General features: G+C 36.8%; 11 protein-coding genes across 11 annotated transcripts; 5 read left to right on the top strand and 6 right to left on the bottom strand.

The window, feature by feature from the left end:
- Positions 1–44: 44 nt before the first annotated feature.
- Positions 45–308, bottom strand: B0P05DRAFT_450594 (uncharacterized protein; the record flags this gene model as incomplete). The annotated part of the gene is made up of 1 exon (XM_051573879.1): positions 45–308. A coding segment is annotated over one exon (264 nt), but the record flags the coding sequence as incomplete, so codon positions are not given.
- A 3,256-nt stretch (positions 309–3,564) lies between these two features.
- Positions 3,565–5,099, top strand: B0P05DRAFT_545904 (C2 domain-containing protein). Its single transcript, XM_051578701.1, has 2 exons — positions 3,565–3,875; positions 3,929–5,099. Exon 2 carries the CDS (start codon positions 3,939–3,941, stop codon positions 4,932–4,934), a length of 996 nt encoding a protein of 331 aa, XP_051433847.1. The 5' UTR covers positions 3,565–3,875; positions 3,929–3,938; the 3' UTR covers positions 4,935–5,099.
- A 319-nt stretch (positions 5,100–5,418) lies between these two features.
- B0P05DRAFT_545903 (putative alpha-isopropylmalate isomerase) lies at positions 5,419–8,180 on the bottom strand. Its single transcript, XM_051578700.1, has one exon. It carries the CDS (start codon positions 7,712–7,714, stop codon positions 5,465–5,467), a length of 2,250 nt encoding a protein of 749 aa, XP_051433846.1. The 5' UTR covers positions 7,715–8,180; the 3' UTR covers positions 5,419–5,464.
- A 492-nt stretch (positions 8,181–8,672) lies between these two features.
- B0P05DRAFT_545901 (uncharacterized protein) lies at positions 8,673–9,265 on the bottom strand. Its single transcript, XM_051578699.1, has 3 exons — positions 9,017–9,265; positions 8,791–8,949; positions 8,673–8,738 (listed from the first exon to the last, which is right to left on the bottom strand). The coding sequence occupies exons 1-2, from the start codon at positions 9,180–9,182 to the stop codon at positions 8,924–8,926; spliced, it is 192 nt and encodes a 63-aa protein (XP_051433845.1). The 5' UTR covers positions 9,183–9,265; the 3' UTR covers positions 8,673–8,738; positions 8,791–8,923.
- Positions 9,266–9,757: 492 nt separating this feature from the next.
- Positions 9,758–10,511, bottom strand: B0P05DRAFT_139280 (uncharacterized protein). The gene has a single exon (XM_051573050.1). The coding sequence runs from the start codon at positions 10,127–10,129 to the stop codon at positions 9,959–9,961; it is 171 nt and encodes a 56-aa protein (XP_051433844.1). The 5' UTR covers positions 10,130–10,511; the 3' UTR covers positions 9,758–9,958.
- A 2,906-nt stretch (positions 10,512–13,417) lies between these two features.
- Positions 13,418–14,940, top strand: B0P05DRAFT_545888 (uncharacterized protein). The gene is made up of 5 exons (XM_051578698.1): positions 13,418–13,568; positions 13,623–13,740; positions 13,795–13,816; positions 13,865–14,123; positions 14,179–14,940. The coding sequence occupies exons 1-5, from the start codon at positions 13,559–13,561 to the stop codon at positions 14,862–14,864; spliced, it is 1,095 nt and encodes a 364-aa protein (XP_051433843.1). The 5' UTR covers positions 13,418–13,558; the 3' UTR covers positions 14,865–14,940.
- Positions 14,941–15,990, top strand: B0P05DRAFT_545885 (concanavalin A-like lectin/glucanase domain-containing protein). The gene has a single exon (XM_051578697.1). The coding sequence runs from the start codon at positions 14,981–14,983 to the stop codon at positions 15,848–15,850; it is 870 nt and encodes a 289-aa protein (XP_051433842.1). The 5' UTR covers positions 14,941–14,980; the 3' UTR covers positions 15,851–15,990.
- On the bottom strand, positions 15,845–16,394 carry B0P05DRAFT_545882 (camp-regulated phosphoprotein/endosulfine conserved region-domain-containing protein). The gene is made up of 3 exons (XM_051578696.1): positions 16,300–16,394; positions 16,155–16,238; positions 15,845–16,104 (listed from the first exon to the last, which is right to left on the bottom strand). Exons 1-3 carry the CDS (start codon positions 16,333–16,335, stop codon positions 15,895–15,897), a joined length of 330 nt encoding a protein of 109 aa, XP_051433841.1. The 5' UTR covers positions 16,336–16,394; the 3' UTR covers positions 15,845–15,894.
- Positions 16,395–16,497: 103 nt separating this feature from the next.
- Positions 16,498–17,431, bottom strand: B0P05DRAFT_545878 (uncharacterized protein). Its single transcript, XM_051578695.1, has 4 exons — positions 17,325–17,431; positions 17,121–17,276; positions 16,740–17,066; positions 16,498–16,699 (listed from the first exon to the last, which is right to left on the bottom strand). The coding sequence occupies exons 1-4, from the start codon at positions 17,400–17,402 to the stop codon at positions 16,571–16,573; spliced, it is 690 nt and encodes a 229-aa protein (XP_051433840.1). The 5' UTR covers positions 17,403–17,431; the 3' UTR covers positions 16,498–16,570.
- Positions 17,432–18,055: 624 nt separating this feature from the next.
- B0P05DRAFT_572425 (uncharacterized protein) lies at positions 18,056–19,528 on the top strand (the record flags this gene model as incomplete). Its single annotated transcript, XM_051581439.1, has 1 exon — positions 18,056–19,528. The coding sequence occupies one exon, from the start codon at positions 18,056–18,058 to the stop codon at positions 19,526–19,528; it is 1,473 nt and encodes a 490-aa protein (XP_051433839.1).
- A 759-nt stretch (positions 19,529–20,287) lies between these two features.
- Positions 20,288–21,541, top strand: B0P05DRAFT_545873 (uncharacterized protein). Its single transcript, XM_051578694.1, has one exon. The coding sequence runs from the start codon at positions 20,706–20,708 to the stop codon at positions 21,438–21,440; it is 735 nt and encodes a 244-aa protein (XP_051433838.1). The 5' UTR covers positions 20,288–20,705; the 3' UTR covers positions 21,441–21,541.
- Positions 21,542–21,558: the final 17 nt, after the last annotated feature.

Below are 21,558 nucleotides of genomic sequence, written 5' to 3'. Positions count from 1 at the left end.
AAAGCACGGGTCAGTCATTGTTGGTGGATTTCCTTCAATTTTGTTGCATGCTCTTCGTCACTTGTCAAAGTTTCGAGGAGCTTGCGATCACGAAGGTGTAGAGGATCTAATGGATTGAAATCGTGGAGAGTTACAATCTTGCATTTGTCTGAAAGTCTATTGAATTCATCAGAATACCCGATATGAATGAGAACCACAACGATTCCTCGTGCTGGGTAATGAATGTCCAAAATGCGGCTAGAAGCAGAACCCAATTTATGGAGCTTGTTACGCATTCTTGAAAGTCGATCTCTATATTTATTTGGAAGTTAGACATACTTAAATATAGGAGCGCAGGTACCATTTTTATCGGAAAATGAGGGCGGATCATATTCAGCAGGTGCTGTAAATACTTTAGCGGCTGCTTGTTGCTGCTTACTAGTAGTCCTCTTAGGGTTTTTTGGAGGCGGTTTTTGTCTTGGACGCGGATTAAGCAGAGAGCTCTTGAGCTTCCTTTGGTGTCAGATTTATCTTCTGACCGGATGCGGCTACAGAGGCATAGCTTGAGGCTGGTGGGTCCAGCGCCCAATCCAAAGAAGCTGGTACTTCGGAGTTATCGAGAGCTGGGGTAGTGAGCATCTCAGTATCTTGTTGTGATTCTAAGGCTTGCTGCAATTGGGTCTCCAATTGACAAATTTTCATATTGGCGCTTGCTAAAGCAGCTTCCAATTATTGGTTGTTACGCATAGTTGTTCCAATTGGGAAGAGTGTCCCTCCTGCCGGTCAGTTTGTGTAGAGAATTTCATATGCTGATCGAATTGGGTAAAGCGTTTATCATTCTATTCTAGTTTCATTTGAATTAATTTCATCCATTGTTAATGGTAGGCATTGATGCGGCATGATTCAGTTGAGAATTCAGGTCTGAGGGAGTTTCCAGGGATGAATCTAGAGGAATTGAGTCAGGGACACCAAGAGTATCTCATGTGTTGGTAGTAACTAGTCTTTGGTTTGAATACTTTAATTCCTCTGGGTTCTGGCTTTAGGTTATGAAGATTCTGTATGGTTTGATCCATTTCCATTGGCAGTACCAGATGTACGAGAAGTCCAGGGATAGAAGAGCCTCTTTGATATCAGAAATGGATGTGGTAGACCATAGGAACTCGAAAATTATTTCCTGCCATATCTTCTCTTTAGTTGGACAGTGGAATAACAAGTAGATGGTTGAGTCTTTTGAAGATATGCAAACTGGGCAAAGAGGGGAATCGAACACTTGAGGCATGATAAAATCCAAGAAGTTGTGATAAGGAATACACCTCAAGGTAAACCGGTATGTCACATTACGTTGAATAGAGGTAAGTGACAGGGACCAAAAGAATTTCCACTGTACCTCTGTAATAGTCATCAAGGCCAACGGAGGAATCACAGACGAGAGAACTGACTGACGGAATGACTTAGCCGAAGCCTTAACATTGCCGAGCAATTGATCATCTTGGAACCGAAATTGGTTGATCAAGGACGCAAATGAGACCGTCGAGTCTTCAAGTGGAGCAGGACTACAAGCAGAACTAAAAAATGACTGAAGTTTCAAACTCCCAGACGCAAGACCTCTAAACACTGTTGTGGGTGTGCGCTTCCAGTTAAGTAAGGCAGGATCATGAGTATCTTTCCAGTCAACAAAATTAAGACGAGCATCATACTGAAAGACATCTGCTACCGTCATTTTTTTTTGACACGAAGGGGAACCACAAAGGATGAAGAAGGAGGAACGTAAAGCACAGCTTGCTAAAGGCAGGACCATAATGGTAGCAGTATTAAGGTAAGCATTAGCAAATGATCGAGGGAGGCGATCAACGGCACGATATAGCATATCAATAGTACCAGTTCTTTGTTTTTTTTCAAACCTTGTGATCGAGAAGAAAGAAATATCGATGGAATCTGATGATAGTTGCAGTTATTGACATTACGAATATGGAAGCTAAGCAGATGCGAGACAGGACGAGAATCAATAACATCTTGATCATAAGCTAGCAAAGGATGCAGCCACCGAAAATACAGAGCCGAAGCTTGAACTTGAATGTCCATTACACCGAGTCCATCTTTTTCTTTTGGAAGAGTCCATACTTTCTAAGGATTATAGGGAAATGGCCAAAGATCTTAACTGTCGGAAATCAGTAAGCGTCAAAGGAGTAGCCCGTAAGATATACCATATTTTTGACAAAATCAGTGAATTCAAGATATTAGCTCGGCCAACAACAGATACTGATCAAGTAGAGTGGATTTGCATCGCAGTCTTGATCTTTGTTATCATAGAGCCCATAAATTTGACCCGTTGAGTACGGCTTTGTATCAAGGGAAATCCCAAGTAGATAAAGGGCTCATCGTCTTCGACAGAGTTTAGACGCTTGATACCCATTTGAGATAGCGAAGCTTCCAATCCATTCCACGTACTTCTACCAGACACTGAGAATGCTTCTACCTTATCGTGGTTGAACTTTGCATTCGAAGCCTCACAATACCGAGACATATGCAATCGTAACCGAGTAAGATCATTGGAGTCATGTACAAAAACCAACGCATCATCAGCGTAACATAGAGGCTTCGTCCTTTCAGTGCCCATTAATTAGCCTTGGAATTGACGATCATGAAGTATTGAGAGCAAAAAAGGTTCATTTCTTTTGAATTTCTAGTTTTGACAGACATATTAATTTAAACTCAGGCATTTTTAAGTGACACTTCACTCATACTAAGCGTTAAGTATTATGAATAAAATTCTATTTAACAATACCATCCAATCCTATCTAAATATTAAAACTTTAAGTGGATATCTCTCTATTGTCATTCTCTGATTTATTTTCAGTTTTTTATTCATTTTTCAACTATTTCTTTGTGCATCTTTAATTTTCACTTTATTAGTTTCAATAAAGACGTTTTGTTCGTGCCTTTTTCAATGCTAGTATTTTCTTTTAGAAAAGTCTTCTGTTTACTTAAATTTTGTTGTACCAAAACATACTTCCCTTCCCTCTGTATAAACAAAAAAGCAGTTTTGTTTTTTAAAAAAAGAGTAACATGATCACTTGCTCATCTGTAAAAAAAAAAAGCTTGTCCAACAGAATTTCAAGAAACAAAGTTTTTCACTTTTTTTTATTACAAAGGTACTTATTCCCTCTCTGTATGAGTACCGGACCTTGAGCTTTATTGGTTACAGCATGGCTATTTATGCAAGCACAATCTTATTCCAATTGGAACTCCACTTTTCTCGATCCTTTTCTCGTGACAAATGTTGTAAAAGTAGAAAGTCCGTTTAAAGAGGAAGGGAACGCGTTTATTTTAAGCTATATGTGTTATTTTATTTGTCATCAAACCTCTTTGATAATGCTTGTCGTTTGATCATTGGCTACATATAAACAACAACCTTATTTAGAATGATAGGCCTGCATTTTTAGGGTTAGTCTGGAAAATGAATCGAGTTAGGACTGAGTGCGTACAAATAGTAAACATTATACGCGCGCCAAGAAGGCGATGACTCGGGCAAAGTGGCAATCCAAAAAAAAAAAAGTTTATTAAATTAATTCAACTAAAAATAACGACCAATCTTTATGAAGTAGTGGCTGAGTGATGATAGTAACTCGCTTGATAATTGCCTTTTTGGTTGATGTGGCGGTTTATAGCTTAAATGTATTCAACCATTTATTCTCAAACACTTCCTTAAAATACTGCATAAGCGTTTCAAGCGCTTGGTTGAATAGAACAATACTTGACGCGTTAAAAGCGTAAACAAATATTTTTTCTCTCGATAAATACACGTGAACCCTTTTTTATCAAAGTAGACCGGACTAGTTCTTGATTTGGTAATTCTTATAAAGTCGGAATAAGTTACTTGACGTTTACAGGTTTTCCTGTATAAATAGCATGTTTTTAGTGTTTGAGTACTCTTACATTTATTACTCACGAAAAAAAAAATGCTCCATACCGAATCCTCTTTCACTAGCACTACTACTGTGTCTCACTCTCACTCCTCCGCTTCCCTCTCTATTCACATTAGCTCTGCTTCTGAATTAGTCTCTGCTCAAACTATCGGTAAGCAAGATCCCTATGTCCAATTTTCTTTGGACTTCAACCAAAAGGATACCTACTTGAAGACCTTCACTCACAAGAACGCTGGCCAAAATGCCACCTGGAACCAAACCTTCAACATCTCCTTGAACGGCGAGCCCGACCTCTTTATCGAAGTCCTTGATGAAGAATCTACTGTTGATGAAGTAATTGGTTTCGCTGCTATTCCTATCAACCAAGTTGTCCATGCTCCTGGCGCCCACATGAACGGTCTCTTCACTCTCTATGACACCAAGGGTGAAAAGGCTGGTGTGATTAACTTACAATTGGCTGCTTCTGGTTTCCCCAATTCTGAAACACCCAACTTCAACTGTGAACCTGTTTATGGTAAGAGTTATGTTCATGAAGGTCATTGTCAACGTATGAAGTCCAACAAGAAGAAGGCTACTGGTGTTGCTGTTGGTGGTGCTCTTCTTGGTGGTGCCCTTGCTATTGGTGCTGGTTTCCTTGGTAAGAAACTCTATGATGATTACCAGGAACAAGAACAAGAAGAACAACATCAAGAAGAAGAACAACAACGTCTTCGTGAAGAGGAAGAACAAAAGCGTAGACAAGAACGCGAAGAATTCGAAAGAGAAAAGGCTGATTTCGAACGTCGCCGTAATGAAGAAGAACACCAATACGAACGTCGTGATGAAGATGAAGAACGTAGCCACCACCATCGTCGTAGAAACAGCTGTTCCGATGATGATGAAGGTGCTGAAAAGTGGAACCCTGTTGGTACCTATGCTGCTGGTGACCGTGTCAAGTACCATGGTCAAGTCTACGTCTGTCTTCAAGGCCACACCTCTAACCCTACCTGGCAACCCGGAGTCGCTCACTCTCTCTGGCAAGCCGAGTAAATGTAAAATATATTCCCCCTTTTTCAAAACTGTGCCCATCTTTTCTGTATAAAAAACACAAAAAAAAAGGTTCTTATGTGTATACCTGCATGTGAATAAATAAACAAATAAAAAAAAAGGAAAAGGTATAAACCTTCTCTCTTTTTTGGTTAAACCAATACTATACATATATTCTTTGTTTCTATTGTATTCTCTCATAAGTTACAAGAGTTGTGATTTGGAATGAAAATGGGTTGTGCATAATGTATTGATATTATTGAATAGATGGCAACCCTTACTATTTATAGCATGTTTCAGAATGAGCCTAGTAGCTTGAAGCTATTGAATAATGTCTTTCAAGATGTATGACACGTTTGGAATCATCCCAAAGCGAAACAGTTGACAGTGTCATGACCTTTGTTTTAGTCCTTGTGGTACATGCTCTAAATAGTTGTCAAAAAACTACAGCTTTTTATGATCCAAAATCAAATAAAAGTCTCAAATATTCATTATCAAGAAATGTAAAAATTTTATTATAATACAGTTTTTTTTTACCAATCGAGTTTGGCCTTCTTTTGTCCACCATTGATTTCTAATTTGGTAGCTTTTCCCTTATAACCTTTACCATCTAACCAAGGCCATGTTTCGGTACGCTTCACTTCAAATTCGGAAATCTTGTCAGCCTTTTGCATAGTCAAACCAATATCATCAAGACCATTGACAAGACAATGCTTGCGGAAAGCTTCAACTTCAAAAGGAACATCACCACCAGGATAACGAACAACTTGGTTGATAAGATCGACCTCAACTTCACTACCCTTCTTGGCTTCAACAGCAATGGCTTCTAATTGATCTTGAGGAAGGACAATGGGAAGCATACCGTTTTTGAAACAGTTGTTGAAGAAAATATCAGCAAAACTAGGTGCAAGGATGCATCGGATACCAAAGTCATTGAAAGCCCAAGGAGCATGTTCACGAGAACTACCACAACCAAAGTTGGGACCAGTACAGACAAGAATACGTGCTTGACGGAAAGGCTCTTGGTTAAGAACAAAGTTGGGGTTTTCCTCACCAGTAGCAGGATCAAAACGTAGGGCATAGAAGAGAGCACTACCAAGACCTGTACGCTTTATGGTCTTGAGGAATTGCTTGGGAATAATCATGTCAGTGTCGACGTTGGAAATATCAAGGGGAGCAGTGTAACCCTTGAGTGTTGTGAATTTGGGCATACCACTAGGAGCAGAGGTATTGGATGCTTGGTTGCTTGAGGCGGGAATGGCAGATGATTCAGTACTAGGGACAGCCTTTTCAGTTTCATTGGATTCGAATTCGGTGACAATTTCTTGACGAGGACTGTGCTTGGGTGTAGCAGGAATTTCAGAAATCTCCATGTTACGGATATCAGTCAAACAACCCTTAATACCAGCAGCAGCAGCCATAGCAGGACTGACGAGGTGAGTACGACCACCAGCACCTTGACGGCCTTCAAAGTTACGGTTGGAAGTAGAAGCGCAACGCTCTCCTGGCTTTAGTTGATCAGGGTTCATACCAAGACACATAGAACAACCGGCTTCTCTCCAATCAAAACCAGCATCTGTAAAAATTTTGTCCAAACCTTCACGTTCAGCTTGACGCTTCACTAGACCTGAACCAGGCACCACCATAGCATATACCCAGTCAGCAACCTTTTTTCCTTTAACCACAGCAGCAGCAGCACGAAGATCTTCGATACGAGAATTGGTACAACTACCAATGAATACCTTATCAATCTTGATACCTTCCATAGGTGTGTTGGGAGCAATACCAATGTACTCAAGAGCACGTTCAACAGCAGAACGGCGAATAGGATCAGAAATCTTCGATGGATCAGGAGCACAACCAGCAATAGACACAACGTCTTGAGGACTTGTTCCCCAGGTGAGAGTAGGAGCAATATCCACAGCATTAATTTCTACATTGATGTCATATTTAGCATCAGGGTCTGATTTGAGTGTCTTCCAGTAATGAACTGCCTTGTCCCATTCAGCACCCTTGGGAGCAAGAGGCTTATTGCGAAGGTATTCAAAAGTGATATCATCAGGAGCAATCATACCAGCACGAGCACCAGCTTCAATGGACATGTTACATATAGACATTCTGGATTCCATAGAAAGTGTTTCAATAGCTTCACCACAAAATTCAATCACACAACCAGTACCACCAGCAGTACCAATAACACCAATGATGTGAAGAACGATATCCTTTGACGTTACACCAGGGAGTGCCTTACCTTGGACACGAACTCTCATGTTTTTTGATTTTTTTTGTAAAAGTGTCTGCGTAGCAAGGACATGTTCAACTTCAGATGTACCAATACCAAAAGCAAGAGCACCAAAAGCACCGTGTGTAGAAGTGTGAGAATCACCACAGACAACAGTGGTGCCAGGAAGAGTAAAACCTTGTTCAGGGCCGATAACATGCACGATACCTTGACGGCTATCCTCCATACCAAAATAAGTAAGACCAAAGGCTTCGATGTTTTGTTCCAGAGTTTCACATTGAGTTCTTGAGTCTGTTTCTTTTATGAAACTAGCAATGTCTTTGAAGTTTTTTCGTGAAGAAGTGGGGATATTGTGATCGACAGTAGCGAGTGTACAATCAGGGCGACGAACACGGCGTCCAGCATTACGAAGACCTTCAAAAGCCTGAGGACTAGTGACTTCGTGGACAAGATGTCTGTCAATGTAAATTAAACAAGTGCCATCGTCTTGTTGGTCAATAACATGATCATTCCAGACTTTGTCGTAGAGTGTGCGAGCCATATGAGGAAGTTGAGTTGAAGAGGAAATGTAAGAAATAAAGTAAGAAAAGAAAAAGAAAAGAAGAAAGTCCTAAACGTTTAATACATGTCTGCATTTAACCTGACTCAATCGTCAACTTTGATTGATTGGCCAAAGTGTAGCTTACTCGAATAGTGAGTCAATCGTCTTGCTCACCTGTCAATTTGCAGATCCGACGACAAATAGCTCTGACTCAATGGCAAATCGCAAATGATTGGTTACATGAAAAACGGGGTTTCTTTTCCCCTCTCCATCCAAATTTTGTAAAAACAGGAGTGGATAGTTGATCTGAAACAACTCAAAAAAGGTCATAACAGGATTTTTTTTAATATAGCAAAAAAAGGATCATTCCCATATCTTTATAGTTTCTCAATGACTCTTTGCTATAAAAAATACAGAAAACAAACGAAAAAATGATGATAATCATTGTTTGCTCTTTAAACTCCGTTGTAAAACTCTCTTTTTTGTCCAAATTAGTAGCTGAGCGTTCATTGAGTTATTATGAGAGATCAATATCCAAATGTTTCTTAAAATTTAAGAAATCGATTTTAAATATTAACTGAGAAAAGCAACAGAGAAGTTTTCCATAAAAAAAGTCTTGTGTAATGAGACATTCGCTTGTTCAATGATACACTCATTTAAGAATTGTCGCAGAGTTGCTCAGTAGAAAGGCTATTTCTCGGTGCACATGTCTTTCAAGAAGTTAACTTTTAAATTAACCATTCATACCACATTCTTTTTTTTAAGGGCTTTAACTATTATACAGCCATGCAGAAAAAATATTGGGTATCTTTTCATGATCTTTGAGACCAAATAAAAACAATGCTTTCCATCCTTGAACAAATTCCTAAAGCATCATAGATTAACACTGTAAACCGTGTAGAAAAAAAGCTTAGGTTGTTTACTTAACAAAAAAAGAGAAAAGACCAATATTCGATGTAGCCGCTATTTGCATCAATTACAGCTTAGTATTAGTCAGTCGTATTGTCGATGAATGTAATGAAGACTATCTCATTTTTAGCAATTATACAATTGACAAGATAATGTCATTCAACTACCTCCTCGTATCCGTGTAAGTATTTTACATACACTGGTTCATATCTGTTACCAATTTATTTTTCTTTTATCCCTCTTCTATTCTCTGCTCTTTCTTATGCTCTGCTTAATTCCTAGAATTTAATTTTTGCTCATTTAATGTTCCAATAAAGTGTAAAGGACTGTGATACATTATGAATACAAGTATCCCATTTTGCTTTTTTCTTCTAAAAAAATGAACAATTGTACCTACTAAAAAATTCATTATAGCTCTCTTGTAAAAAAAAAATAAGAATAAAATAAAACAATGTCTAGAATGTAAAGAACGTTTGTGCAACAGTTTACATGATGTAAAAAGAAAAAAGAAAATAATATCCCACAGGCCATAAGTTAGAAGAATAGGAAAGAGCTGCATAACATGCCGTACTACAATTTACGATTTGAGAACAATAATTTCGTCTATTATATAAACGGTGTGTTACAAAAATGTATGTGTTGTTTAAAGGAAAGATAATACATTGAGAATCACAAAACCAAATAAAATGCCGTACCACCTTCTTACCCTTTTTTTATAAAAAGATCGATAAGGTCTGGTGAATATGCACAAATAACCATAAATAGCAAGTATGGATGGGGAATTCACAGGCATATATTTATCTTTGTATAAATCAATGCTTGATGATCACTACTTGTAAAAGCGGAAATGGCCGGGACCTTGAACGTTCAGTAAAAAAAAAAAGTTACACGAATTACCTGTGCGGTGTATCATATAAACATGCGATCATTTAACGAAAACAAAACGTGGACAGATCGTCAGAGATTTCTCATTTTGCTTGCTTCTCAACCCCCAGAAAATGGAGTTTTTATTTGAGAAGCTAACAGATCTGTGTACTACATTGAAGATTCGTCATCGAATGCACAACATTTTTTTTTATTTTATTAAATTATTCTAAATCATAATTAAATAGGGGAAGCATAATAAGAATTTACAGTGGAGGGAAGAGTGAGAAAGAAAAAAGAAATAAAGAGACAGAGAAAGGAAGAAAGTAGAGGAGAATGCTTTTTTTTCGATTTTTTTTTTTTTTTTTTTACTTTATACAATAGCATTGTGGGCCTTTTTTTTCTGTATGTTAATAAGATATATGGAAAAGAATGCTTAATGATCTAGTAACACAGTCAGTAATGATTCATCTAAAATGATTTATACTTACGACTTGAACGACTACAGTCAGGACACCAGCTTGTTTCAAAATATCTTCGATGAATGAGACAGTAACTCTTGCCACGACCAGAGCATACATTAGGTCCATTAGATTGCATTTTGTTTTTAGATTGGAGACCAAATTGAGAGAGAATAGACATTTATTTTATGGATATGAGAGAAGTGAGTAAGAAAAGGCAATACAAGAAAAGAAAAAGATAACATATTTATATCAAACAAGTGGCTTTGTACAAAGTTATGTTTCACATCATCTTGGTGTGAAAGAGGGACAAAGAGGACTTTTTTTTTCTGTCCCCCATAGAATACAAAATCACAAGTATGATCACGGGAATACGGTTCTTTCTTTTTCTTTCTCTTCTTTGTGTTGTTTATAAAGAAACCGCTTCTACATGTATTTTAAAGCTTCACATCATATTATTTGTTTGATAAATTTAGGTAGAATTTAGAAATTTTTGAAAGAAGCATGAAAAAAGCAAAAAAGATGGAAAGATGGGCCCGACCCTTTGTGTCTAACCTTGCACCTGTACTCCATGCACTTTAAGTCCTTGACCCGTGATTTTATTATATGTTACATTCTTTCTTTTTAGAAACAAAAAAAAAAGTGAAAAGAAAATGTACAAAGGAAAAAAGATACAACCAGGATGATTGATACATTGTTCATTACATCTCTTGCTATGTTGTTTATTTTAAAGAAAAGAGAGTAAAAAAAACAACCAATAGGTAAATAAAGTCAAAATAAGAAGATAATCGTACTTGGCTCGAGCGTTCTTTGTTTGTCCTGTTTTTTTGTTTTCGATAATTGTTTACTTTGTTTGATCAAGAGTACACTCCGCCATGTTAAACAAATTTAAGTAGCGGAGTACGCTATGGTTTTACCTTTATCCTTTACTTCAAACTCTTTGGCTCATGTAAGCCATTGTAATAATGAAAACAAAAAGAAGGAAGAATAAAAAGGAAACATACATACATATACATAATTGGTTTTGTACAGTGTGTTGCATTGTTTTAGAATCGGTTTCTTATTATACAATACACCAAGCTTGCCCTTTTCAAGAAGCCATCCCATGATTTTTTGCATGTCTTTGCAACATAACTAAAAAAAAAAACAATCTCCAATTCAGGATTGATATGAATCTTTGGTGAATGAAACCAAAGTGATATCACTTTATTCTTGGTAGTTCATCGCCGCATGACCACCTTCAAGTAACTTTAATAATGAATTTGTCAACGAGTATTACTACGGTTGTCAACTAGGGGAAATTCTATTTGATTTCACATGAACCTACTTTTTATTCCCGTTTTCCACGATAAACTATGGTAATGCCTTGATTATATAATGAAACAGCACATGTCTATTTTGATTGGCTAAACCCTTCTTTTTATCGTATCAAGCCTCTTTTCTGTAGTTACAACTCAATGATTGAGAACACCCGAACACGCTCTTTTGTATGTTTTTCCTAAATAGAAGCCGTCGTATGCACAACTCTTTTTTCTAAGAGCAAGGTACATACATATCAGGGGCATTCATGTGACATGTGAAATATGTCCAATAAGGCGTTTTTATCCAAACAGGAACTTGGAACCACTTCAAGGTTGCATGTACCATACTGACAAGGACCTTCTTTTTTTTTCAGATTATAGTGACCTTTCAGGCTAGTTAATTCATTTGGAAACAAGGGATCTCTTAGTTCTAAGAAGCCTTCTGCAGCGACATAGTTAATCATGAACTCAGCACCATTTCCTCAATCATATTGAGCTTCTGTATATGCTCTTAATGGAAGTAAGTCATGTTATGAAGGAGTCGAAACTTAAAGAAATATGGTTGCAGATCAAGTGCGCTATTCTCTCCCTTATAAACGTTTCAGGTTCCTATCTTAAATTGGCAAAGAGAAACTGACAATAAGTTTCGTTCTAAAAGTGAGTTTGCCTCTCACTACTGGCAATGTGTTTTAGTACTTGAAATGGGCACATCTTCTTTATCAATGTATAGGACTGCATAATTACATAAAGGGAATACAAAACCTATTTATACACACGCAAATACTCCAAACGCCTACAAATAGTGGTTACTAATATCAGTGATGCTTTTAGAGTTGATTTGGACCAAAGAAAGAAACCTGCAAAAAATGGCCAAAATCCTCTTGAAACCAAAGGGTACTACTCAGGAAAATCATTCATTTTACAATTCCCAATTTTTTTTTGACGCTACAGGACGAAAAATAGAGCTACCAAGTCATTCAAATACCCAAAATGACTGACAGACACTATGGTTTTTGAGGAATGTATTTCCTTGCTAGTTGCATTATCAAAGTGGTATGATATAGATGAAAAATCCTATAAACTTTTTATCGTATTTTCTCAATACTTTAGTAGTAAAAATAGTATAAATACGACAAAGCAAAATAACTGCGTCTGAATGTTATTTCAAGCAAAGCTAGATTTTCGATGTCTCCTGTGGAATCGGAGTGCTTCCATTTTTTTCTCATTTTCAATCTCCAATAGCAGCCGTTTTGCATGCATGATACTTTGATATTGCTTTAGATGCATTAAGTTAAAGACCATGGATAGTTACATGAGTAAAAATTAAATAGAAAGTGAGTTTGAGCTGAAATATACTTAAGTAAAAGTAATTTTATCGTAGAAACAAGGATCAAAGGCATTAGAAAGGGCCGTTAGTGTCAATTGCAAGCCATTCTTTGGTGAGCAAGCTGTGCAAGATAACATGAAAAAAGTCAATATACTTCAAAGTTTATTGAAACATTTGCAGTAAGTATTTTCTCAAAAGCCCAAGTACTTATGCAAAAACGACCACCTTCTTCTTTGGTGTGGACAGTGTTTGCTCTTTTATCATTGGGCCGTATCCATACTTACAAATAAGCCTCTACTCTGTGAAGACAATTGCAATCATCAAATACGTATAATCGTAAGACAAAGATAGAAAGAGAAATTTATGCGCTGCATGTAGTAAAGAAATAGCACTATATTATGTTGAAATGGACTAGACATTAGATGCTCTTCAAGTTGAAGGATTATATTTCACTTTCGTGACTGCATAGAATCAAACTTACAATACATCCTGTCAAGAAAAAAAAAACGGATGCTAATTAAACATTGCCATAAAAATATTCAGACTGACATGTTGAGCAACATTACAAGTTCTTTTTTCGTAAGCAAGCGTTACATCGGTGTCGTTATTCCGAAGAGAAACACTATTGAAACAAGCATAAACATCAACAAGTGTGCAAATTATCAACAATCTCCAGTATAGAAACAGACAAACAAGTTGAATTCAATCATTTGCATTGAAAAAGAAGAAGGACACAATAAGTTACAGTAGAAGAAAGTCGACGAGGGGAGTTCTAATTGCGGAGGAGGGAGTCATTTGGTAATACAATTTTGATGACTTCCTCTGCTCCTTTTTTTTCTTGTCTCTTTTAATTTTCTATTTTTATCCCTTTTTCTTTATCCTTTTTTTCCTCTCTCTTCTTTTTTTCTCTTACTCTCTTTTTTGCTGTTGTCTAAGTTACCTTCTTTTTATCTCAATCACTTTATCTTTTTTCTTTGGACGTATGGAAAGTGGTAAATGATTACACAAACACATAAAATGACAGCGACTTATAATTACAAAAAAAGCTCTTTCAGAACAAGCACAGTCATGTTCCGAACAAGGTAATCAATACCCGTTTTGTTCTCCAACCAGTTCAGATGTTTGGAAAAATGGAACAACGCATAATTTTGTATGGAATTTCAAGTAACGTATTATTATGAGTTATTTGATACCTTTTTTCTCATCCTCTTTATATAGCTATCCATTTTATGTTGGCAATGTAACTAATTATAAAAAGAAAAAGAAAAAAAAAACTGATACTGTATAGGACAATTTAAGTCTTTATTTGTACTATATTGTTCGATATGAATATATAAATGTAAAGAATTTCACAGGTTTGACAGAAACTTCAGGTGGAATAGAAGTAACTGTAGACGATAGTTGGTTCTTAGCGAGCCTTCCAGCAGGCACTCCTGACCAAAACTTGACTATATATGGCTTTTATTTGCCTTCTACAGCGGATCCTGCTGTAGAATTAGCAAGTACTAGTAGCCAATACCCTAGACCATTTAATTTCACTGTTACTCGTACGTGTTGATCTAGAACCTGAATCTCCAGTTGAAACTCATTTAATTTGATTAGAAATCGCATCGCTTGCAGCTACAAATAACACTAGTTCTTCAACACCATCGAATACCAATAGCAGTAACGGTAGTCGTACGAATAACGATAATAATAGCAACAATCATATGGCCAGCAACTCAAATTCATCTATATTGCCTGGTTGGGCCATTGCTGTCATTGTTATTGCTGTGATTGCACTTTTATGTGGCGCTGCAGCACTCTTTTGGACCATGTTACTCTCGCGTAAAAATAAGCGCAACAACAAGCTAATTCCTATCCTTGGTGCAAGTAACAACAACAATAACAATACAGATAGTGAAAAGCGACAATTAGACGATAATCAATCGATGCATTCACAAGCCAAAATGACCGCTTTCCGTTCTACAGAGAGTGTGCCAATGACAACAACAGCAGAAAATGCGTCCAGTGTCGGAACACTTGCGTCGAGAAATCAGCCATTATCACTCGTGCATGACTCAAATAAACTTTCTTCAAGTGATGCACTTTTACTTTCACTTGGCAGAAATAACGACTGGACTAGTGAAGAAGATGAAGAACTGAAACGAAGACGTTTGGGCGAAGCATTACTGCAACGACAATTAGAAGAAGACGGCACGTCTGTCAAGCATGCTGGTCGATTCACGCGAGTCAAAAGTCTGGCTGATATACAGAAAAGTGCTATTTTTGAACGTCCTCAGCCATAAAAAAATTATACGCAATGATCCTCCTTTTTGTACTTTTATCTATTTAATCTATATATATAATAAATCGCTTTTAAGGAAATGTTCTTGGATTTCCATAAAAAAAAAAGAGGTGAGAAATGGGCTCAGCAAAGTTAGCACCTCCTTTCCTCTTTCTCATGTCTAATCAACAATTTGATCAAGAACCACCAAGTTATGACCATGCTTTCCAAACCAATTTGGACCCAGGCCAAGTGTATCAGTTTGGCAAACTTCACGACGCTTCGATTGACTCATATGAAAGAGGCGAGATGTTTATCCAAGCCTTTTCTCAGCAGATAGACACTTTTCCTGCATTAGAAGCCCAACACATAAGCCAACATGGATTTTTGAACACAATCCGTATTGATACAGAAACACAAAAAAACCAACTATTCCAACACCCAAAGGGCAAGGCTGCCTTTCGTCTTGTTCGACCCAATCTAATTCAATTTTGGCCTACCATCGATTCACCTCTGACTGATTTGGACGTGACAGCTCAAGCTTCTCATCCTTTTTTGACACTTTCTGAATACCAATCTCAATACAATACAGCAGAGACACATCATTATTTCGAAATCACAGTCGAGAATGTAGGTCATTCTGATGTTGTCATGGCAATTGGCTTGGCAACCAAACCTTATCCTATCTTTCGCATGCCAGGATGGAATAAATTCTCGGTAGGTTACCATAGCGATGATGGCCACAAGTTTTGTGACGATGCGACGGGCGGGCAATCCTATGGTCCGAGCTGGAAAATAGGAGATACAGTAGGATGTGGTTATTGCCCAGAAACAGGCAATGTATTCTTTACTTTGAATGGTCAATGGCTTGGCTATGCTTTCCAAGGACTCAAGAGACACTATTACTTTGCTAGTATTGGCACAGATGGACCAGCTCAAATCAAGGTAAATTTTGGTCACTCCCCTTTTCAATACAAAGTAGATCCATGGGCTGGTCAATTCATTTAATGAAAATAAAAAAGAAAAAAATAAAAATAAAACTGCATGAAAGATTATTGTTGCTGTTGTTGCTGTTGTTGCTGTTGTTGTTGTTCATCTGTTTCCGAGACAAGTGGACTTTCTTTGACAGGACTTGATCCGGGCTGAGAAACAGGGTTCGAGTGAGGAATGGTATCAGGTGAAGGGTGTTCTGAGCCTATGGCAACTGGCTCTTTTCCTGCTTTGGAAAGTGCATAATCACCAGAGTCAAAGTATTTACGCTCCTATATTATCGTAGTTCGATTAAACACGCGTATATTATGCCTACACTTACCTTGAGCTTATGGCCCAAGAGATCTTTACGATCAGGAAGTTTACCGTACATACGGAACAACTTTCTTTCTTCCTCGCTCAGTTGCTACATGTAATAAACATAGATTTAACACGGCCATCTTTTAATCTTTTTTTCTATTACTTACACTAACGTCAATTTTATTTGCTTGGGCAGGGTTCATCGACGATATATGTATAGATATATTTGGGTAAAAAAACAAAGAAAAAAGAAAAAAAAGAGTGAGAGAAAAAAAAAACTGAAATGTGAGATATACAGAAAGGAGCTTGGTGACGTAGTTATGTGTATCACACATATGGGCGTGAAATGAAAACAAGTAGAGTGCTATTTACATGCATGAATATGCTATTCAACGTTTATTATGTGTATGCTTAAATGTACAATATGAAGAAAAAGAATTAATATACGGTAGACATATGGAATCGAGATTCTTCAAAGTCTTTGATTTGTTGGTCATGAAGACGATGATGACGAGCACCACTACGAAGTCGAGCAGCATAAGCACCGACAACAGAAGCAAAATAGATCTAATTCTTAGTCCATGTTTCACTCATAAAGGAGACTTACTTGAATCAATTGGACAATAAAAACAACTACACCAAATGCAATAATAAATGTCTTTGTCATTGCACTGCATTGCGCTTCAGTTGCAGCGTGTTCTGTCAATAAACCAGTATAATGAACAGGCGAGTAATATGTTTGATCGCTGGGTTTGGATACTGTCATTTCATGTCGACTGTTGTTAATACTAACAAATCCAACTACTCTACAAGAATCAATTACATCTTGTCTATGAACACAGATTAATGCGAGTGAAATAACATAGATAAGAATAGATAAGGCAACATTGATCCAGGCAATGATACTGAATGCTTTAGAGAATCGTCGTGAAGCCTATTCATTTGAAATGTTAATAAGGATTCCAAGAAAGGAAAGTAAGCTAATTACAAAAGTCGATCCAATAATACCACATAAACCACCAATACATATAAACACAGAGAACAAAAGATTGATATAATACCATGGTCTTGCCACTTGACCTGAATAAACCACAATCGGATTAAATGCCAAAAATCCGCTTGCTGTATAGAGCAAATAAACAGCCTAGAAGATGTAAATAAGTATATCTATACAAACAAACTATAGACTTACACAGAACCAGATAGCAATGAAGAAGGTACCTAGTCTCAAAGGTATAAAACAACAACACTTTTCTAAGGCCAAACCCATTTCTTTAGTTATAATAAATTATAAAAAGCAAAAGAAAAAAGAAATTTATTTTGGCCTTGTCTGCTAAAAATAAAAGAATAGGTTGAACAAACCAAATTAAGTCATTATTCTACCAACAACTCCGGTAGATCGCCAAGAGTTAACAGGTAAATATGATCCTTTTTCTTGTGGCAAGAATTGGTTCAAGCACTCTATCCTTAATTAAAGCAATCACTTTTTTATGATTATAAAATTACAAATCTTGATATATTTAGTATATGTAAGCGTCTTTTTTTTTTCTCATTTTTCAAAAAAAAAAGGGAGGGGGTAGTTCGACGTGCATTGTTTATGTAGTATGTGATTTAGATTTACAAATTGTATTAATTTGTTGTAAATGAAAGAATTAAAACCATACTTTGTAGACACAATGGACATGACATGTCAAAGAACCCAAAACAGTCAGATCAATTAAATAAGCGACATGACACTCTTTGTTCTTATTATGCGTGTAGTACAATTATGAACGCGTCCTGAACATAAGTGTATTCATTCTATATATCCCCCTGGCTTTCTGTCATCATTTCAAACGAATGCTGAGACTCAAAAGGAGCCCAAATTTTAAAAAATTACTACTACACCCTTTTTCTTTTTTGCTTTTCATTCCTACACGCCATATGCCACCACCACTTAGACGAAAGCGAAGGGTTCTACCGCAAAAGGAAGTATTGGATCCTGGATTTATTACACCAGCTACTTCCCGCCATTTAATAGACGACCTGTTCCTTCAACTACCTTCTGAACAGGATCGAGTGATTCTCTCTGAACTTTGGGGTACACCAACAGATCACAACCATCATAAACCGCATGTCAGCATAGGAAAACCACAACCAAAGAAAGAGGATCGTGTTGCTAGGTCAAGTTACCGAGATCTATTTAGAAGATCGCGGAAAGAAGACGATGAAGACGATGAAATGATAGACTTTAGCAGTATTTCTCTTTTGCCACCCAACTTACAGAAGCATCATATTCAACGTAGTAAAAGTGTAGATAGTATTGTAAATATACAGCCTAGCGAATCAACAGATATGCAAGAAATAGCTGAACAAGATTTTGTAAATGACCTTCCATATGTCACTGTCGATGATTTGATGGAAGTTAATGATGCAGGTCAAGATACCATAGACAAAAAAACATTTTGTTTAAATAACCGGGTTGAAGCAAACATTGATAAATCAGTGGAAGCAAACCAGCCGAATAAAATTACTGCGAACAATCTCATGAAAAGTAATCAAGCTATAGAAGAAAGGGAGACAACTGAAACAGCGAAATATCAAGAAGAAGTAGTCGAGACAGCAAAAGAACAAAAAGAAGTAATAAAACAGGAACAGTCAAATGCAGAGACAATTGAAACAGCGAAAGAACACACAATAATTAAACAAAAAGATTTAGCTAAAACAACAAAAGAACAATTATATCAGAAGGCGTCTAAAGCAGTGAAGGAACTTAGAGTCGTGATTAAAAGAGAAGATTTAGTTCAAATAACAAAAGAACAAGATAAGACAGCTGAAAACAAGAAAGTAAAAGAGCAAGAGACAAATGAATTGAAACAAGTGGATAAAGCAGAAGTTTTAAAAGAAACAAAATCAAAAGAGAAAGTATCAATCGAAGCAAAAGAAGACAATTCAATCCAAGATCAAGACACTGTTGCTATTGACAATGTTAAGACTGTTCAGAAACAAGTCACTAGTAAAAATGCAAAATATACTATTCATGCTTCAAATATACCTTTGCATGATAAGGATGTGGTTGAGCTGATGGACATAATTCAATCTCCATTCAACAGTAGTGATACAGAGAGTGATGAAGACTGGACTCCATTGCCTGTAGAGGACGAACAAGCACATGAATATGATCATGCTGCTCAACTCATAATTTCTTCGAAGCCATTTACAAAGAAACAAAGAACTTCAATCAAGCTCAAACAAAGAGGAGCGCTTGAATGGTATATCAATAGTTCGCCCCCAAAACATGGTATACAATTCACAAACAGAAAAAGACGGCTTCAGGAGAAAATTGAACAACCTTACATTACTAGAAAACGGATCAAGACTAGCAACTGGAAGGTGCATAAACTTAAAACCAGATGATGCGTCTTTTATTTCGTTTTTCACACACTTTAAATAAACGTACCAATCAGACTTGCAAATCAGTTATGAGCAATTCCTTTTAACCAATCAAGCTTGTTTGATATAGATAAGAATTTTTAGTGTAAATCTAGAATAACTTTGTGCTACAGATACTTTCAGAAATGGAAGTCTACATTGGAATGAACGTATTTGCTGTTTAAGGAAGCACTTCTTGTAAGACGGAGGCTCAACTGAAATAAGCATAAATAGTCAAGACAGACTTAAAGAACATGTCCTTTTTCCCTCCCTCCCTCTACCAAGACCCTATTTATAGGCAAGAATGACTTACTGTGCTTGTCTCAACAGGACATCTAAAGAAGAATACTACTTATTTAGAATAGAATTTACACAATGGCAAACTTCAATGAATGCTCTTTCAGACAAATATGTATACATAACACTTGAGTCAAATTTGATCTACCTAAACATAAGACTCTTACACAGCTTATGATTATTTCTTCATTCTCTTGAGATAGCATAACAATAAAGGATTCTTCATTTCATGATCGACATTCACATAAGATACCATTTATAGAAAGCTGTGATTAGTAAGTGTGCCTAATTGGGTAAACATATTTTTAGTGTTAAATGAAACCAAAGAAAAAAAATTTTTTTTTAATTCACCAAACGCAGCTTGTTTAATTTACATCTCAGCATCTTTTGGTTCAAAAGACAAAAAAAAAAATCTCTTTTTCTTTCTTTTCTTCTTCTTACTTGCTTTATTTAACAAGTGTATTATACACACGCACATATCTTAGCGCTTCTTTTTACCGCTCTCCTCTTGCTCTCTTAATTAATTATTTCTTTGCCTATTTTCTACTCTCTTACACATACACACATACACACATATATACACCACATTAAAAATGGTTGCCTTTTAAATCTCTCTTGCTTTCCCGCCTTTTCTATCTTGTTCCCTCTTTGTTAAATATTGTATCATTTGTTAAATTTGTTGAATATGTTTTTTGATTGTCCCCAAAAAGTGGTTTTATTAAACCCCCAACCCTCCAAACCTTTCTTCTCCTATACTACTGACGAGCCCTCTACCTGTTCCAGAAAGAAAACTTACTTTTACTCCAAGAACCCAAATTAATCAGAACAATTTTCAAATCATCCCCTTTTATAAACAAATCCAAAAATGAATAACTCATCTACCACTTACCCATTCTTTACGACTGGCTACAGTCCCATCCCTCAGCAACAACAACAACCTGAATCACCTTTTATGTTCAGTAACTCACCTACTTGCACGATCAATGATTGGTTTAACCAACTTACGCCCATCATCAACACAGATGCTCTGGCCAATCAACCACAACCAACTGCAGATAATTTTGAAGATATCCTTCAACTCCTGCCTATTTCTCCTCCTTTAACAAGCCCTGGTTCTGTCAATCATGATCAAGAAGGTGCTGTATCTACTGACGCTCTCGTTGCTCTCTTTCCTGAAATCTTGAAATCCAATGTGCCTCCTCCTCGTCCTGTGACTGCACAACGTAAGCCTGTGGCTATCATGCCCAAGACTTCTAATGTTGTTCCCATTGCTCCTCGTCCTGGTGGATTCACGCCTCCTGCTTCCAATGTCATGAAACGTAAATCAGACGCCATGGACAGTGATGAAGCTGCTCAAAAGCGTCAAAAGAACACAGATGCTGCTCGTCGTTCCCGTCTCAAGAAGATCATCAAGATGGAAAGTTTAGAGAAGCAAGTTGCTGAGCTGGAATCAGATAATGCCCGACTTACGACCCGTGTTGCCGTGCTAGAGTCGGAAAAAAGTGCTTTGGTCTCTAAAGACAAAGGACTTGAAGATCGTATTCGTGTGCTTGAAGCTCAATTAGCTGAAGCCCATCGAGCTCTTACTACAAAATCATAATTTTCCTTTTTTTCTCTATTATTATTAGTATTATCTTTATTATCTTTTTTTTTTCTTTAAATTCATATGAATAAATTCTCATTGTATACGCTACAACCCATACTAAATGACGTCGCTT

The sequence above is a fragment of the Gilbertella persicaria genome (assembly GCF_025201335.1).
Source record: "Gilbertella persicaria strain CBS 190.32 chromosome Unknown B0P05scaffold_25, whole genome shotgun sequence".
NCBI lineage: Eukaryota > Fungi > Mucoromycota > Mucoromycetes > Mucorales > Choanephoraceae > Gilbertella > Gilbertella persicaria.
Note: the sequence above shows the minus strand (reverse complement) of the source record. Positions and strands in the feature narration are given on the sequence as shown.

Coding starts and splice junctions, on each gene's coding strand:
- B0P05DRAFT_545882 (XM_051578696.1), bottom strand. CDS start 16,335: ATGAACCCTGCCCAAGCAAATAAAATTGACGTTAGT. Junction 16,239..16,299: donor CAAATAAAATTGACGTTAGT/GTAAGTAATAGA, acceptor TATTACATGTAG/CAACTGAGCGAGGAAGAAAG. Junction 16,105..16,154: donor TCTTGGGCCATAAGCTCAAG/GTAAGTGTAGGC, acceptor ACGATAATATAG/GAGCGTAAATACTTTGACTC.
- B0P05DRAFT_545901 (XM_051578699.1), bottom strand. CDS start 9,182: ATGCAGCTCTTTCCTATTCTTCTAACTTATGGCCTGTGGGATATTATT. Junction 8,950..9,016: donor TATAATGAATTTTTTAGTAG/GTACAATTGTTC, acceptor AATGTATCACAG/TCCTTTACACTTTATTGGAA.
- B0P05DRAFT_139280 (XM_051573050.1), bottom strand. CDS start 10,129: ATGTCTATTCTCTCTCAATTTGGTCTCCAATCTAAAAACAAAATGCAA.
- B0P05DRAFT_545888 (XM_051578698.1), top strand. Junction 13,741..13,794: donor AATTTTGTATGGAATTTCAA/GTAACGTATTAT, acceptor CTCTTTATATAG/CTATCCATTTTATGTTGGCA. Junction 14,124..14,178: donor ATTTAATTTCACTGTTACTC/GTACGTGTTGAT, acceptor TAATTTGATTAG/AAATCGCATCGCTTGCAGCT.
- B0P05DRAFT_545878 (XM_051578695.1), bottom strand. CDS start 17,402: ATGGGTTTGGCCTTAGAAAAGTGTTGTTGTTTTATACCTTTGAGACTA. Junction 17,277..17,324: donor TCATTGCTATCTGGTTCTGT/GTAAGTCTATAG, acceptor TACATCTTCTAG/GCTGTTTATTTGCTCTATAC. Junction 16,700..16,739: donor TTATTGTCCAATTGATTCAA/GTAAGTCTCCTT, acceptor ACTAAGAATTAG/ATCTATTTTGCTTCTGTTGT.
- B0P05DRAFT_545885 (XM_051578697.1), top strand. CDS start 14,981: ATGGGCTCAGCAAAGTTAGCACCTCCTTTCCTCTTTCTCATGTCTAAT.
- B0P05DRAFT_545873 (XM_051578694.1), top strand. CDS start 20,706: ATGAATAACTCATCTACCACTTACCCATTCTTTACGACTGGCTACAGT.
- B0P05DRAFT_545903 (XM_051578700.1), bottom strand. CDS start 7,714: ATGGCTCGCACACTCTACGACAAAGTCTGGAATGATCATGTTATTGAC.
- B0P05DRAFT_545904 (XM_051578701.1), top strand. CDS start 3,939: ATGCTCCATACCGAATCCTCTTTCACTAGCACTACTACTGTGTCTCAC.